Source organism: Euprymna scolopes, chromosome 41 (assembly GCF_053919585.1).
Source record: "Euprymna scolopes isolate OS-2025 chromosome 41, ASM5391958v1, whole genome shotgun sequence".
Taxonomy (NCBI): Eukaryota; Metazoa; Mollusca; class Cephalopoda; order Sepiida; family Sepiolidae; genus Euprymna; species Euprymna scolopes.
The window spans coordinates 17,348,220-17,364,381 of NC_136522.1; the positions used below are offsets into that span (position 1 = coordinate 17,348,220).

At 34.4% G+C, this 16,162-nt stretch overlaps 1 protein-coding gene across 2 annotated transcripts in view; it reads right to left on the bottom strand.

Annotated features, from left to right (window-relative positions):
* LOC145266365 (SH2/SH3 adapter protein Nck1-like) overlaps positions 1-16,162 on the bottom strand; it is a 255,399-nt gene that overhangs the window by 56,376 nt on the left and 182,861 nt on the right. For both annotated transcript variants that reach the window (XM_080121987.1, XM_080121988.1), the window contains exon 2: positions 95-1,083. In XM_080121987.1, the coding sequence (XP_079978113.1) occupies positions 95-1,060 (966 nt within the window). In that variant the 5' untranslated portion in view covers positions 1,061-1,083. The remainder of the gene's footprint in view (positions 1-94; positions 1,084-16,162) is intronic.

The window sequence follows — 16,162 nt, forward strand, 5'->3', positions numbered from 1 at the left end:
AAAGGATCACCACCACCCTCCCAATCCCATTGCCATGTCATGTCATCTTCCGATGCTGTCTTCCCCTGACAGAATCGATCGATTAGATACTCACCGTAGATTCACTGTCACGAATTAGAAAGTCCCCATCTTCGGCATGCTTACTAAGCATTTCCTCGCACTGAGTCCGAGTGATCTTACCAAAATACCACTCCTTGTCAGCTAGAGGTCCCGATAAATGCTGCGGTTTTTGATTACCAAGCACGCTGAGCGAGGAAGCATTCGAAAGACTACTAGCTGACTGAGAGTGTGGAGTACACGAACTATCGTTTGTTGCTGTGTCGTATTCAATGTCATCAATAATCTGTACATAATTTCTCGGCACAAGCCCAATTTGGCCATACTTGTTTCGAGCCTTCCACCAGTCTGGGTCCTCGATTGGTTTTTCGAGAACTAGTAATCGGTCACCTTTTTCGAAACTAAGCTCTTCTTGATTAGTACGAGTGAACGTGTACAATGCCGCCACTACTTGTAGGCTATCCATAGAAACCAAATCCAGCCGAGCGGCAGCCATTCCGCCAGACATATCTGAGTTCTGTTCCAGCTCGACGTAGTTGGATGGAAACCAACCAAATTCATCGTTAGTCTTACGCCCCCGCCACCAGCCGTCTATCGATTTCTCCATTACTATCACCTTTTCGGATTTCGCCAACGATATCTCATCCGGCCGCTGAGCGACATACCCATATTTAACGATGGCGGGGACATGTTCGCATATCTGGATGTCGGCACCCCCGGGGCTTTTCTGGTCAAGCGTCGTGACCCCATTGCGCGGGGGCTGGAGGCTGGCCGGCGGATATTTGTTCTTTCTCCGCGTGAGAAAACCGGAAAAAAAGGAAGGTTTGGATTTTTTGACGTAATTCGACGGCACAAAGCCCGCTTTGCTCTGCAAATTCTGTACTTTCCACCATTCTTTACTGTCGTCGAGAAGTCGTAGCCTCTCGTTCTTTTTAATGTCCAATTCCTGGCTGTTTTCAGCCTTGTAGTCATATTTGGCTATCACAATCACCTCCTCAGCCATCTTAGGTTCACAGAGGTGACCATCTGCAAGATAAACAAAAAGGAGTCGTTAGATATAAAATAAAATGAAACACACATTTACATTAATAAAACAATGATACATATTTAAAGGTAATGTTAGGTATGCATCCACTGTCCCAAAAACTTAAAAATCTAAAACAATGAAATAAAGTACCTATGCATACTTCCATCTGAGGCAGAATAGGCCCATTATTGCCAAAAATCGGGGTAAAAAAAATTCATATCTGACGAAAATGAAAATTGTTGCTGAAAAGTGATTAAGAGCTTGTTGCAAGCAAAATCCAGGTGCTTGTCCAGAATTTTCCCTATATTAAAAAACAAATTTTGTAAAAATCTGTATGATGTACGTTGACGTAAAAGCAAATATTGTATTCCAAAAAGCACATAGTTCTATCATATTCCAAAAATCATATTTTATTATATGAAGAAAAATATTTATAGGCGAGTTTGAGTTTTCCCAATGTCACTCCCATGTTAAGAATGGCTTTCTGAAATCGGAAAAATTTTAATTATTTTTTAGTTCTTTCCCTTGTTCCTTCAGTCCGTTTTCAAAATGTCGCAAAACAGTCATTCCTCATTTAGCCATAAAATTCGATTTTCTTATTTATAAAAAAAATAAAAAAATACTTGATCAATTTATGTCTTTAATATTCTTGTTTAATACAGAGGAACTTCTGAACAAACATCAATATTTTATTAGTTATCCCAAACAAACATTTTTTTTGGTCATATCTAAAATCATTTAATGTGGACAAATAGATTTTTCCAAAACATAAGCAATCGTATCAAATATATTTTGATATCTGAATTAACCCCCAAATTATGACCATGTAAATTTACCATTGAAAATTTGCCATTTTGTGTGTTATTGTAAAATTGTATATTTTTCAGTGTATAACTAAATATATTGGTTTCAGACGAGTGAAAAATCATAAAATGTAATATCTTTAGCTTCGTCTAATAATTATTGCTTCCATTATATTTAATTTTTGATTTAACCTAAGATGATGTCATTTTATCTTTAATCTCACATAAATCATAGTATGAAGGCTCAATGTATTAGCTGTTGAAATTAGTCTTATATGAAGTTATGATTGTGTGTAATTGGACAAGATTCCATTACCTCTCAAAAAAAAAAAAAAAAAAGAAAAATGCATGCGATCATAATCTATATATCTATAAAAGTGTCTGTACATTTCCCTACCAAACTACTCTGTCAATTTTCAGTCTACAGACTAGAGATTTGACATAAGGGGTATTGAGATTTAGGAAAATCTTTTTAATCGGTTTTCAGCCAGAAATTTGACTGTCAAGAAGTCAAAGTTGAAACAGTTGACCTTTGAAAACTCTACCTAACTCCTCTGCCACTTGAAAGTTTAGATGTAGGTTAATTGGAAATGGGTAAAACTTTTTCATTTGATTAGAGCCCAAAACAATAAATGTTAAGTGGTCAAAATTGGGATCAAAGTTTTAAAAAATTGACCTTTCCAGTCTCTAGCAAATGATTCAGCCAATTTTGGGTCTAAACATTTGAAATTTTACATAAAGGGTATTCAGACATGCAAGCTTTTTTAATTAGTTTTTAGGTGAAAATTTGGCGGCCAAGATGTCAAAGTTGAAAGAGTTGACTTTTGCAAACTCTACCAAACTCCACCGTCAATTTTGGGTCTAAACATTTGAAATTTTAGATGTAGGTTACCTGGACACGAGTCAAACTTTTATATATATATGCACATAAAGTTATGAACAGTATATAGGGCCCAAGCAAAGCCGGGCTGACTGCTAGTTTCATATAAGACTCATTTCAACAGCTAATACATTGAATCTTTATAATATGATTCATGTAGTATTAGAGAGCAAAATAGTCTTTTCTTTATAATAAATCGATAAAAAAATATTTCAGACATGAACCATATAAAAACAGACAGAAATAATTTGATGAGTGAAAAAAAATTCATTCAAAAAAGTTCAACTTTGACTGTTTTCAAAAATAACAACTTAAAACCCTATATTAAACCCATCTCACACTGTCAAGTGAATCTTTTTCTTTTTTTTTTTAAGAAAGGAGAGTTATATAGATAACAGCGTACACACATTAAGTTTAAAAAAAAAAACGACAACATTAAAAAAAATAAATCACCCATTAGTGAAAACATTAAACTTGAAATAACCTGAAAAAATAAATCTATTAATGACACAAGAGAAAGAATTGTAAGTTTATAAAAAAATAATTTTTTACATTGAAACTATCAAAAACACTAAAAAAAAAATTTTAATTGCCACAAATTGAAATTAAAGTGAATTTGATTATATTTACCCATTTTCACACCAAACATTAGTCTAATTTGTGATACCTATTTAATATAATGGTGCTGCAAAAAAGCAATAAGCTATATATAAAGTTAATCAGTTTGTCAATTTTTAGTAGTAATTGCTTTGATCTATAAAAATCAATATTTGATTCTGTTAGTTTTCTTTGTGTAACGTTCGTACATATTATAAAAAAAAAAAATGTAATTCAATTTAATTTGTTAGAAAATTTTTTTCAACCAACCAGAATAATTTTTTAAATTATGCCATTTAAAAAAAAAGGGGGGGTGCAACTCTATTCATCAATACAGAGTTACTTTGATGTACTTTCATTTTCCTTAACCATGACACAAAATCTTTACATTACAGTCCCATAAATTGCTAATGAAAACGTAAAAAAAAAAAAAATTCTGAAACTCAAATTTTGATCTTTGTTATTTTAAATGTTTTTTCATCATATTAGCACTAAAATGCGAAAAACTACAAAGAATTAATTTCTATGGCCCAAGGATTAATAATTTGTAATTCAATTTGAATTTAGAAAACTGAATAATCTATAATATAAATCTCATCTATCTGTTTAAATGTATGTATGTATGTCTGTCTACCTAAAACTTTTGACAAAGTGACAGAATTTCACAAGATTGGTATCATTTTGAAGCTCAACCCTTCGGACGACAAATATAGAAAAATTGGCCAAAAACATTCCTTCACCCTCAACTAGGCACTTGTCTACAGGGAAGGGTCGCTTTTTCGCTAATATTTTTAAAAGTCATCGCCTCTTTTCGATTGTCTCGTCTTAATTTAAACCTATATCATTTTCAGTTTGGGGGAACAACAGCTAACACGTTATTTTTTTTTTTTTTTTTTCACTTTCTTTTCCTCCTTCGCAGTATGGCTTTGAGCCTACCTGCATACTACCACGTTTTTTTTTCTCCTTTTCACACACCTCCACTTTCTTTTCTTTTGTCATGGGTTCGAGCCTGCCTGCCTGCCACAACTTTTTTTTAAATTTTTTTTTTGCTCAACACACACCTACAAACACCCGGGCAACGCCAGGCACCCAGGTTAGTGTTATATAATTCTTTTTTTTTTTTTATTATTATTATTATTATTTTTTTAGACTTAGTATTCTTTTTTTGTTTTTTTCTTCAATTTGCGCTAACTACACAATGCACATCAATTCAGACTTCACATCAACCGTCAATGACATCGGATATGTACATTTCTCTCTCCACAAGAGGCTGACCCCTCCCATTAATACCACCAACGATGTCTTTTTCTATGAATAAGTTGTTTTTTACAACAAAAGTCTCAGAAAAAAAATAAATAAATAAATTTTAATCATTCAATAAAAAAAAAAAAATTGTATAACATTTGGTTTTGTAAATTTTCAAAGTAAGTTTACGTAATGTTTTCAAAGATGTGACCAAGTTTCTCCATTTGAAAATGAATTTTAAACTTTGCAAAGAGCCAGTCTTATATCACCCATTTATACAACCAAAGGTCTCTCCTTGTTACAAATTTATGGATTTAAATTTCAAAAATACCCTTTTCTTGTTCTATGGCATTTACCCTAGGCGAGTTGAAACGGCTTCCTCCAAAGGAGGAAATGTCAAGAGAATATCAAATTCACAGATGGTCCCCAGTCGCCTGTAATATTTGGTCGGGAAACCAATATCTTCAGACAGCCTCAACTGGTAGCACTAGATGCCCTAACATGTATTACCACTCCATGCCAAAGTGGACCTGAGAGCAATAGTAACTATGGAACAACTCCACATTCCCCCAGATGGGGCATCATCATTTGATGTCTTGGATGAAAATTCTTGTGTTTTCTTATTAGCAAGAAAAAAAAAGAAAAAAAAAAAAACCGTATTCTACAAATCCCAAAATAAGTTCATTTTCCATTAAATCAATGATTTGATCACAAACTATCGATTTTATATTAATAATAATTCTTTTAGGAATCACACCTTATTGATGAAAGAAGTGTAGAAGTGGCCAACTGGAGACTTGAATTCAAATATTGAAAAAAAAAAAATAAATAAATAAAATACTACTTTGAGATCAAAAGCCAGCCAACAATAGGTATCATATGGATACATTCCGACCGAGAAAACAGCAATTCTTCTCCCTTTGTCAGAAACCTCACTCACAAAATGTGATGACTACAGGATAAAATAAGGGAAACAAGAATTACAAAAAAAAAAATAATAAATAATAATAAACAACGCCTACTTTCTCCTCTCAAATAAATATTATAATTAATGTTTACTTATTGTTTAAGCATTCAATTTCTTGAACCTTTATCTCACCCTTGGCGGATTCAATCGACTTCCCTCACATCCAGATTGCATTTGTGAAATTCACCAACTGTGATAATCAGGCTTTAGTAGGGTGTATTCCAATTCCTGCTGTAGCTGTTCATTTGAACCAGAAAACATAAAAACTAGTGGGGCCTGTAGAAATTCCACAGTGGACTCTTTCATATGTAATATATTGATGTTGGCATTCTGTGGATGCTCAGCGTAAATGGAGATGCCCTGATATTATTGCAGCTCTTTTGTTAAAAACTGCAGAAGTATTTATCTAAGCTAGCAGGGACGCCCGGTATAGCCCAGTCATAAAATATGCTTAAATATGGTATTTTAATTTATGCAGATTTCGTATGTATTATTATAGTCAATTTTCTATCAATTCTTATATATTATGAAGTTGTGATTTCAAAAATAAAAAAATATCCATATGGCTTGGGAGCACCATTGTGAAGAAAAAACAATTTATATATATATAAAACTTGAGTTCCTTCAGCTATAATCGAAACTGAAACCAAAATTTATGAAGAATTTTTGGTAAAATTATTTATTACAAGAAATGGAAGGTCATAAACAACATTCACTTGGAAGAAAAAAAGATCTAAGCATGACACACACAATAACACATTATCGTATTAATATATAGATTGGTCAGTCACCTCACAGGATGTATAGCCATAATATATTGAATTTTCAAGAGTCTACAACAATTTTAAATATCTGTACAAAAAAAAAATGTCTGGCATCTCGTAAATATATATTAGAGATGTGGAAAGAAATAAAGCAAGCAGGAAATCCAATTAAACTTTTTTTTCATATTTGCATATTGGTCTTGCAAAATGACATTTTATTAATTAACTTATTTGCTGTCATTTATTGAGTAGATTGTTACAAAGAAAAATAAATATACGTTTTAAAAATAAGTACAGATCCCCTCTTCCTCCAAGTGATAAAAAGTGGTAATGTTGTTTGCAAATAGGTCGAAACTAGCAGAAGATTCTCCTCTAGGACCACAACCTGTAATGTTAGCAAGAATTTAGATTCTAGGTCGGGAGGAGGAAGGGGTGGAAGAAAGACACACCCACATCTGCTGAGAAGATTGTAGGTCTTTGACAAACACAAAAGAAGACAACAAAAGACAACAAAAAAAAAGAGAGAGAAAGAGAGGGGGAATAAAAGAAAACTGGGGAAGAAATGGAAGGAGAAAGAAAAGAGAGTGGTTCCCTTCCTGGCTTGCACCTCCTTCCTACCAGCAACCCATTAATACCAGAAGATATGAAACCAGGATAGGCCCGAGGGGTATGGGGGGTTGGCGCGAGTGGGGGAGGGGGTATGGTTGCAGCAAAGCATCATCTGGTAAAGATAAGCAACATTTCCTTTAGGCACTCCCCTTCTTGCTCAGCATTCTCCCACCTACGCTTCCCCCCCAACACGCACCTGTCACCCCCACATGACCCCCCCCCAAAAAAAAACAGCCTCCTTCCCCCAACTTTTAGAGGTTCTTATTTAGAATTCGACTTAATTAAAAAAAAAAAAAAAAAAAAAAAGAAAGAAAAGAAAAAATACAGCCACCTTTGTGATGTAGTACATCACAAAGGTGGCTGTACTCATTATGGAACGAAATTGTCATATTCCAAAGATCATATAAATTGATCATGTTTTTTGGGGATTTTTAACCAAGTAAATCAAAAGTTACGATTTTTGACAAGTAAAAGGTTTTAATTTCGGTAGTCGAATCGAGTTGTCGCCCTTGAATTTCAGCACATTTAAAAAAAAAAAATTTAATAAATAAATAAAAAAATAAATAAATAAATGAATAAATATGGCAACTCCCAGCAGCTATCTCACGCATTATAAAATTAGATTTTAGTTTTTTTGTTTTGTTTTGTTTTTTTGTTTTTTTAACTACTTGATCAATTTACATAATTTTTGGAAGATGTTATCTTCGTTCTGTGAGGGACACATACATCAAAGATTTGTCAGTATTTTCTTGGGGGTTTTTTTTTTTTTTTTTTTTTCTTAAATTAAGTCTTCTAAATACAAACCCTTTCGATATTCTTCCGAAATCCACTAAAATCTGTTGTACCAATTATTTGCAAAAATTATTTTTCGTGGCTCTGGTCTTCCTTTCTCATATCCTTAACATCCATTTTACATGCTTGCATGTGGTGGACAGCTTTTTGAAATTGACTGCAAACAAGCTAAATTATTTCTGGCTAGATTAAATCCTACAAACAATAAAACCACATCCCAGAAGAATGGAAGGTGCTTCATCATATTTGGTTTAATCTCCGTTTCACAAGCTGGCATGTGTTGGACGACTTTCAGAAATTGACTTCCAAACTAACCTATCTCTGGTCAGGCCTTTATTTATCCATCTTTCTCTCAAGATCATCTTTATCACTTCCTCCCATGTTTTCTTTTATCTATCTATGCTATCATTTTAATATAATTTCTAGTCATGCAACGCATGTCCTCAATCCTCAGTGTCCAGGTTTCATTTGCATTAAGTGCGCTAGGTGTATCAGAATTTTTGTAGGAATTTTTGACACCCCTGACACGAAACTGCGAATAAAATATAAAAATCTCGTAATTTCTCTGTTAAAAGTGGGTTATTTATTTTCTTTATGGATTATACTTCCAAAATAAACTTTTAAAGCTGTTTTAAAAGTAATAGAAATATTTTTTTCTTTTTTTTTTTTTAAACAGTAATGAATTTTCCGAACTCAATATTTTTCAATTTTTAAACTTTAAAAATCTATCAAAATTTTTCTATTGATTCTATTTTTACGATATTTTCAGAGTCAATGTGAAATTTTATGTTCTTTCCAATAAACCGAATATAATATTTTAGACAAACGTTTTCTTTTAAATTCACGCTCCCCCCCCATTTTCAAGTTTCTATTAAAAAGTAAATAATTAATTTACTCACCGAAAAGTAAATAATTAATTTACTCACAAATTGAAGAGAAAAGGTCAATAAATAATATATTCAAATTTAAAACAAAAAAAAAACGTAGTGTTTTTTAGAATTTTACCTGTAAAGTTTGAAGTTTAAAACCTTTTTTTTTTTAAACCACGTTGTTTGTTTTTTCTTTTTTAATGGAACCTTGGTCCTTGCTCCTTTAATTGAAAAAAAAAAATTAGGACTTGAATTACATTTTTTGAGGAGTTATAAGCTTGGAAAGACAGGGGGGGTCGAATAATTCACGCCTCCCATTTTGAAATGTCTATTAAAAAGTAAATAATTTATGTACCAAAGTTTTATATATCACAAATTGAAGAGAAAAGATCAATAAATAGTATATTCAAATTTAAAACAAAAAAAGAAGTTTTTTTTTTTTTTTTTAGAAATTTACCTGTAAAGTCCGAAGTTTAAAACCTTTAAAAAAAAAAAAAAAAAAAAAAAAAAAAACATGTTGGTCCTTGCTCCTTTAATTGAAAAAAAAAATTAGAGCTTGAATTACATTTTTCGATGAATTATAAGCTTGGAAAGATGGGGTGGAATTATTCACTATTTTCACGAAATTTCTGACACACCTACAAGTGCGCTTATGTCTGATACTCTTCCCTTGTTTGACAATGGTAACGCTCTGCTGGTTAGTAATGACAAAAGTTCCCTGAACTAACCTCACCCACTCTTAACTCTTTCAATCACATCCTGTGCTCGAATGGGATCCTCTGTCCTAGACTCTTCCATCAGTTGATAACGGTAAAAATCTAAAACACTAATATAATACTCGAGATGAAAATAATAGTTCGAAACATGTAAATAGCATTTCAGAAGGCCAGAGAATTGAGCCGCCGAAACGTTGCAACGTCATAGTAAATAACGGTTATAGTCAGCTAAAGTACTTCCTAACTTCCGGCGTGGTTGTTACCGGAAGCGGTGACAAGTCACATCAATTCCTTATCTTTTATTATTCTTCAGTATTTCTATTGTAAAGCGATTTATTGAAATAAAATAGAAGAATCGAAAAATATACGATAATAATTAACAAAATTACAAAGATAAAAATAATACGATTAGTCTTTATTTACATTTTAATAACAAAAATAGAAGTTTTTTTTATTTTATCTGAAATGTTATAAGAAATATAAGTTTATGAAATTATAAAAAGTTGTTCTTTTATTTTTTAATTTTAAAAATAAGTGTTTTATTTGAATTTATATATATATATATAAAAATACGTTTATGAAAGTATAAAAATACCGGGGGGGGGGGTACATGCACAGGGGAAGTATAAACGCGAGAGAAAAAAAGCGAAGGAACTGATTTGCCTAGTCACCGCTTCCGGTAGCGCTACGCCGGAAGTTAGGAAATACGTTAGCTGACTATAACCTAAATAGCAACTTTTGAATAAAAAGGAAAAAGTAGGCCTTCTTTCCCTCCCCCGTTGACCCCGGACGCTATTGAGAAGATAAGAAAATTGTTTACAAATACGCCCCCTCCCACTTTCCCAAGTTTATCTAACATCTGAAGACGTTAATCTAATCCACAAAAAAGCAAGGCACATTATCACAGGGTGATCCCATCAGCAACAAAGGCTAAAAGAATTGCATCTCGAAAGGAAAGTTTCAAATCTGTTCCCTTAAAAGTGTAAGGGATTGTTTACACTTTTTTTTTTTTTTTTTTTTTTTTACATGGTGTATCAACAAGGCCTGGAGACCACTCGAGGATAAGTGTTAATGAATGTTAAATAGACAGCGAGAGGACACTGATCAGTAATGGTGGAACTTGGATAGAGTTTAATTATATAAGAGGACGGCTCGATAAAAACTTATTTACATTAGACTTGAAAACGAACATGTTATAGTCAGCTGGAAAGCAGCTTCATGGTATTTTTTTCAACAGACGAACAGTTATACAAAGTTCTGCCAGAAAAAAGATAAAATAATAAATAAAATAAATTTAAAAAAAAAAAGGAAACAAATTGAGATTAATATACTAGATTTTCAATCTGAACATTAAAACATGACTTTAGGACCAATTAAGAGTAAGGGAGACAAATCTCTCTTAACTTATAATCATCATCATCATATAGTGTCTATAGTCTGAGTTTCATGCCAACATATGTTGGTTGTTGATTTTTAAAAATTGACTTCCAAACTAACCTATCTCTGGACAGGTTATTATTTATCCCTCTATCTCTCAAGATTATCTTTATCATTTCCATCTAAGAAAAGGGACACATTTACGACTGAAAGACATCAGTTGAGTTTTAACAGGATTAAATAAAACAAGCCATTTGTATCCCAATCCACAACTGAACTCGGGTCAACTTCTAGATCAACTGAACTGAGAGATGAGGGAAAAGCAACATCAAAATGGAGAATGGTATAATTTTCCCCATCTTTCAATCAAATCGATTGATTGCCTGCTCTAGCCAGGGACCGATGGAGGTGCACCAGGAGAAAGCTTCACATGCCTCCCCACAGTGACTTAGTCCACAATACATTGTCTAGATTGCATTGTAGAGAACTTACTGTTGATTTTACTAAATCAGTTTTATATAATGGCTTGAATTGAAGTTTAAAATGCAAAAATCAAGTATTATGGTTCAATTGTGCTCTAAACAAAAACATTAAATTTCAAACGCGCCCCATGTCTCATGAGCGAGATGTAACACCAGAACAGCTGTTAATCTTCGATTACATGTTTCATTGTTCTCATATAGGAAAGCTGTGAGAAAGCGTTTAAAGTAGAAAGAGCAATTGGCCTAACATGAACGTCAAGAAAGATTTGATGAGAAAGAAAGACCACGAAATTTTAGAGTCAATTTCTCATCAAGAAAAAGGGCCTTCCATGAAAATCTCCGGAAGAAAAGGGACACACCTACGACTGAAAGACATCAGCTGGGTTTTAACAGGATTAAATAAAAGAAACCGTTTCATAGCCCAATTCACAACAGAATCAGCTCAACTTTTAGATCAGCTGCATATTTCAACTGATCTGAGAGAGATGAGCATGAAACACCAAAATGGAGAATGATAACGACAAGCAGCAAAATCCCACCCCTTCACAGTAGAAATCCTTAGATGTAAGAGAGCCTTTTACTCCAGTAGTTTCTTCCCCAGAACCGCTAGATTTTGCAATTCCCTTCCGGGTCCCTGCTTCCCCAACTGTACTGACATGCAGAAGTTCAAGTGTAATATGAACCGACATCTTGCTGCCCAACTCCCTACACAGTACCCCTGATGCTTATGTACCTAATAGTAGCCCCCTACAACAAAGTGGCAATGTGCCTTGTTTGGGAGTGAAAATGCAAAAAAAATAAATAAATAAATAAATAATAATTTTTTTTAAAAGTATAGATGTTAATTTTCAATTCTGTTTTATTGTGTTCTACTTCAAGTCATTAACTTCATTGTTAAGTATCCATATATTAATACAATCGTACGTACGTGTCATGGTTTCCAGATTATAAATTATTCGATCGGGAAATCCTATTTATTAAAAAGGATAAAAGTTGATAACATACTACAAACATTAAATTAGTGTATTTATCTACTAATAATTTAATGTGCGTAGTATGTTATCACCTTCCACCCTCCTTTTTAATAAATAGGATCTCCCGATCACTGAAGACACCATGTAAAAAAAGAATTTTGTTGCTTTTGGGTCATACATAAAACTAAAATATAACTTCTTGGTCTTCTGTCTAGAACCCAAGGGTAGTATCTGTTCTGTCTAAAGATGGTATAATGATATTCCAAGGTTTCCGTTTGTCGGACGTCCATTGGAAAAATGCCACAGATTCCAATAAGGCTATTGGAGATAAACTGTAATAACCAGATATATTCTGACACTAGATTACTTAGATAAATACTTTTACAATTTTAACAAAAGGGCTACATCGCAGTCTCTATTCATGATGAATGTCCACAGAAAGCCTAGCAGCAATATATTACATACTAGCGGCTGCGCCGGGTCAGCACACACAACGCTGAGTCCAACACAAAATCAAGTACACTCAACATCGTCTTACCATCAACGCTTACCTTGTGAACTTAAAGTATGGGAAATTACCATATGCACAAAACAAAATCACTGAAAAAACAAAAATACCCTAACTAAGGATAAGGATAATGAGTAAACGTTGGATAAAATGATGGTTAAAATTATTATGAACTAGCCAGGATTCGAACCTGGAATCTTTTGATCCGTATTCAGACGTGTTATCCATTGCGCCACAAGTCCTGTCCGCATGCTGAAAAATGTTACTGCGATTGCATACAGACAGTGCTAAATTCCATCGACATGGGCAGGTAACTTTTTCAACAATTTCACAAAGCGGCCCAAAAACCCTTATTTTCGGGCTTTTTGTGCGACTCTGCGTTGTTCATTACGAACCATATATAGATAAGGACAATCTAGGGACTCACATCTTTCAAGGAAAAAAAAAATTTTCAATTCGATGCATCCGTTCGAACGTTTTATTGGTATATATGCACACACACACACACACACAAATAAATAAACATTTAGAATTTTATTAATAGTATAGATAGATGAAAGAAGCCGCCGTGAAAATTCCATGTCCCACTAGTGTGAAATAATTAGAAATGTTAAAAACAAAACTTGAATGTCATGAGCATCAAAAAGGCTTTGTTCTGGTTCAAAAGTCAACATTTAAAAGAATGTTGGAAAGTGAAACTAAAAAAAAAACAATGAAATATCTGACTCAAATGATGAAGCACTAAGAAGAAAAAAAAAACTATTTAATCACAAATTGACATCATTATCAGGCTCTCACATCGTAATAGATTAAGTACCACCGGGCTGAGTGTCAAGAACGAATCCTTGCCGAGTACTCTACCCTGTCTCCCTGCAGCCGAAGCCGCTAGGAGACACATCCCATCATACCAGAATATAATAGGGTAGTTATTTAAATGCTGCCCACGGCAGCATTATTTGGCACAAGACCTGGAAAGTTGGAACCCCGCAGGCTCCCCTAAAGGAGGGGCACTCCTGCAATTTTAAAAATTGCCTGAGTAACCCCATCGGCATTCCCCGGTCGGGGCGCCTCAGGCAGCAAGCAGTAAACTTGCCCCACCGGAAAGCCCGGTGGCAAGGCCTGGGAGGGTGGACCTCCTAGGTATTACCCAGGCGGTGTACCTCAGTCCAACAGGTGCTGAGCCGGTTCCCGGCCCCTCACCTGTTGGGCTGAGTGTCAAGTGACGAATCCTTGACATGTACTACCCTGTCTCCCTGCAGCCGACGCCGCTAGGAGACACATCCCATCATAGTGAACTATAATGAGGTATTTATTTAAATGCTGCCCACATCAGCATTATTTGGCACAAGGCCTGGAAAGTGCGATACCCGCAGGCTCCCCTAAAGGAGGGGCACTCCTGCAATTTTAAAAATTGCCCGAGTAACCCCGTCGGCATTCCCCGGTCGGGGCGCCTCAGGCAGCAAGCAATAAACTTGCCCCACCGGAAAGCCCGGTGGCAAGGCCTGGGAGGATGGACCTCCTAGGTATTACCCAGGCGGTGTACCTCAGTCCAACAGGTGCTGGGCCGGTTCCTGGCCCCTCACCTGTTGGTCTGAGTGTCAAGTGACGAATCCTTGACTGGTACTACCCTGTCTCCCTGCAGCCGAAGCCGCTAAGAGACATCCCATCACATCAGAGATATAATGGGGTATATGGGGTATGATCCCTCACAGTTGGGAAATTCTATTTATAAACGCTGCTGCTAGAAACTGACGAATCAAATTAATTCACGTTCTGCTATCAACCAATCAGAAACCAGAATTGCTTCATAAAAATTAAACTTTTTTTTTTTTTTACAAACTTGCACATATTCTTTTCGTGTCAACAAGAGAAGGATCTTCTACTCACTGGCTGCAAAACTATAAAGTCCGGAACCTGTACAGCACAGCTGTCCACTGAGAATTCGTATCTCCAGGACTTGTATAGAATAACTACCTATCAGAAACTCCCCTGAAACTAAACATAGCTTACAACTCAAGAGTTTCCTTTTACATCCCTCAATATACATTATTCATACACTCTCTCTCTCTCTCTCTCACACACACACACACTTTTGCTTTCAGCCTTTTATATTTTACAAATTTGAGAAGTACGAAACAACTGTGAGTTGTCATGAGTTAGTAACAGCGTAATCCCAGGAGTTGTTGTATGTTTGTGTAGGGTTGAAACGCGGGAGTAACTTGGGGACAGCAACTGGATAATTAAATAATAAAAAGGAAGAAACTACTTTGAAAAATGAAGGAAATTTCTTAAAGGAGAACTTCCTGACATTTCCGTACAACAAAAAGCCAAGAAAAAAAAAAAAAGGGAACGGATCTTTCAAGGTTTCTATTCAATTTGTATATTTAGCACTGATGCTGCTGCTATTTCAAACTTACATGTGACAGACAACAGATTTTGGCAACAAAGTAGCAGGTTTCGAACTCATAAAAATGCTAACAATCAAAATTCGTAATCCCAGAAGATAAAAGCCGAGATTATAGAATTAATTACTTATTTATAAATTGATTTCCTATGAACGTATTGGATTTTCAATATTTTCATGTTTTTTTGTTTTTTGTTTGGGGGGGGGGGGTCACCTTCAATTTATCATGAATTGACTGACTTTACTATACTGCATTCACGCATCGAATTACACATGCTTACGGCATGCAATTGAATTGGTTTTTTTTTTTTTTTTTTTTTTTTTTTTTTTTACACGGTGGTCACCACTTATCAAGGCCCGGAAGCCACTCGGGGATAAGGGTTATTGCAAGTACAGTACGTTAGTGTGGAGATTTGATGAAGTGTTTACTTAAGGGGGCGGTTCATTAGGAATTTGTTACCGTTGGACTTGAAGACATCCAAGTTGTAGTCAGGTGGGAAACAGGCAGATGGAACAGAGTTCCACAGACGTGCAGTTCTAAGAAAGAAGCTTTGTTCATGGAATCCACGTTTTGATTTAGGCACAGATAAAGAGTGGGGGAAATTTTGGACTTCAATATAATCTCTTCACACTTCGGATTCCAGATTCTTCTTCTTGGACCTTACGGAATACAACTTCATTAATTAATTGATTGATTAATTTATCAATCGATTTTTTTTTTTTTTTTTTTACTTTGATTCTTTTATTCTATTCAATTCTATTAGAAATGTCTTAAATCTCAGAAATGTTTTTTCTTTTAATATACTTTCAAATTTATGCTAATCAGGGATACATTTTTTTTACTAATGTTAATGCTCTGATGAGAAGAACCCATCTTTGAAACTTCATGAGTTAAGGACGTTTTTATTATTATATTGTTTGAACTTTTCATGAATAATTAAATATTGTAATTTATTCAATTTTTATTTTCATTATCCACTTTTTTTTTTAATTATAATTCAAAAATAAAATATATTTTAGATCCCAAGTTCAGATGTGTTTAACTGATGAGACGGAATGAAGGCAGAACTCGAGTCTTGGATTTCCAGTTT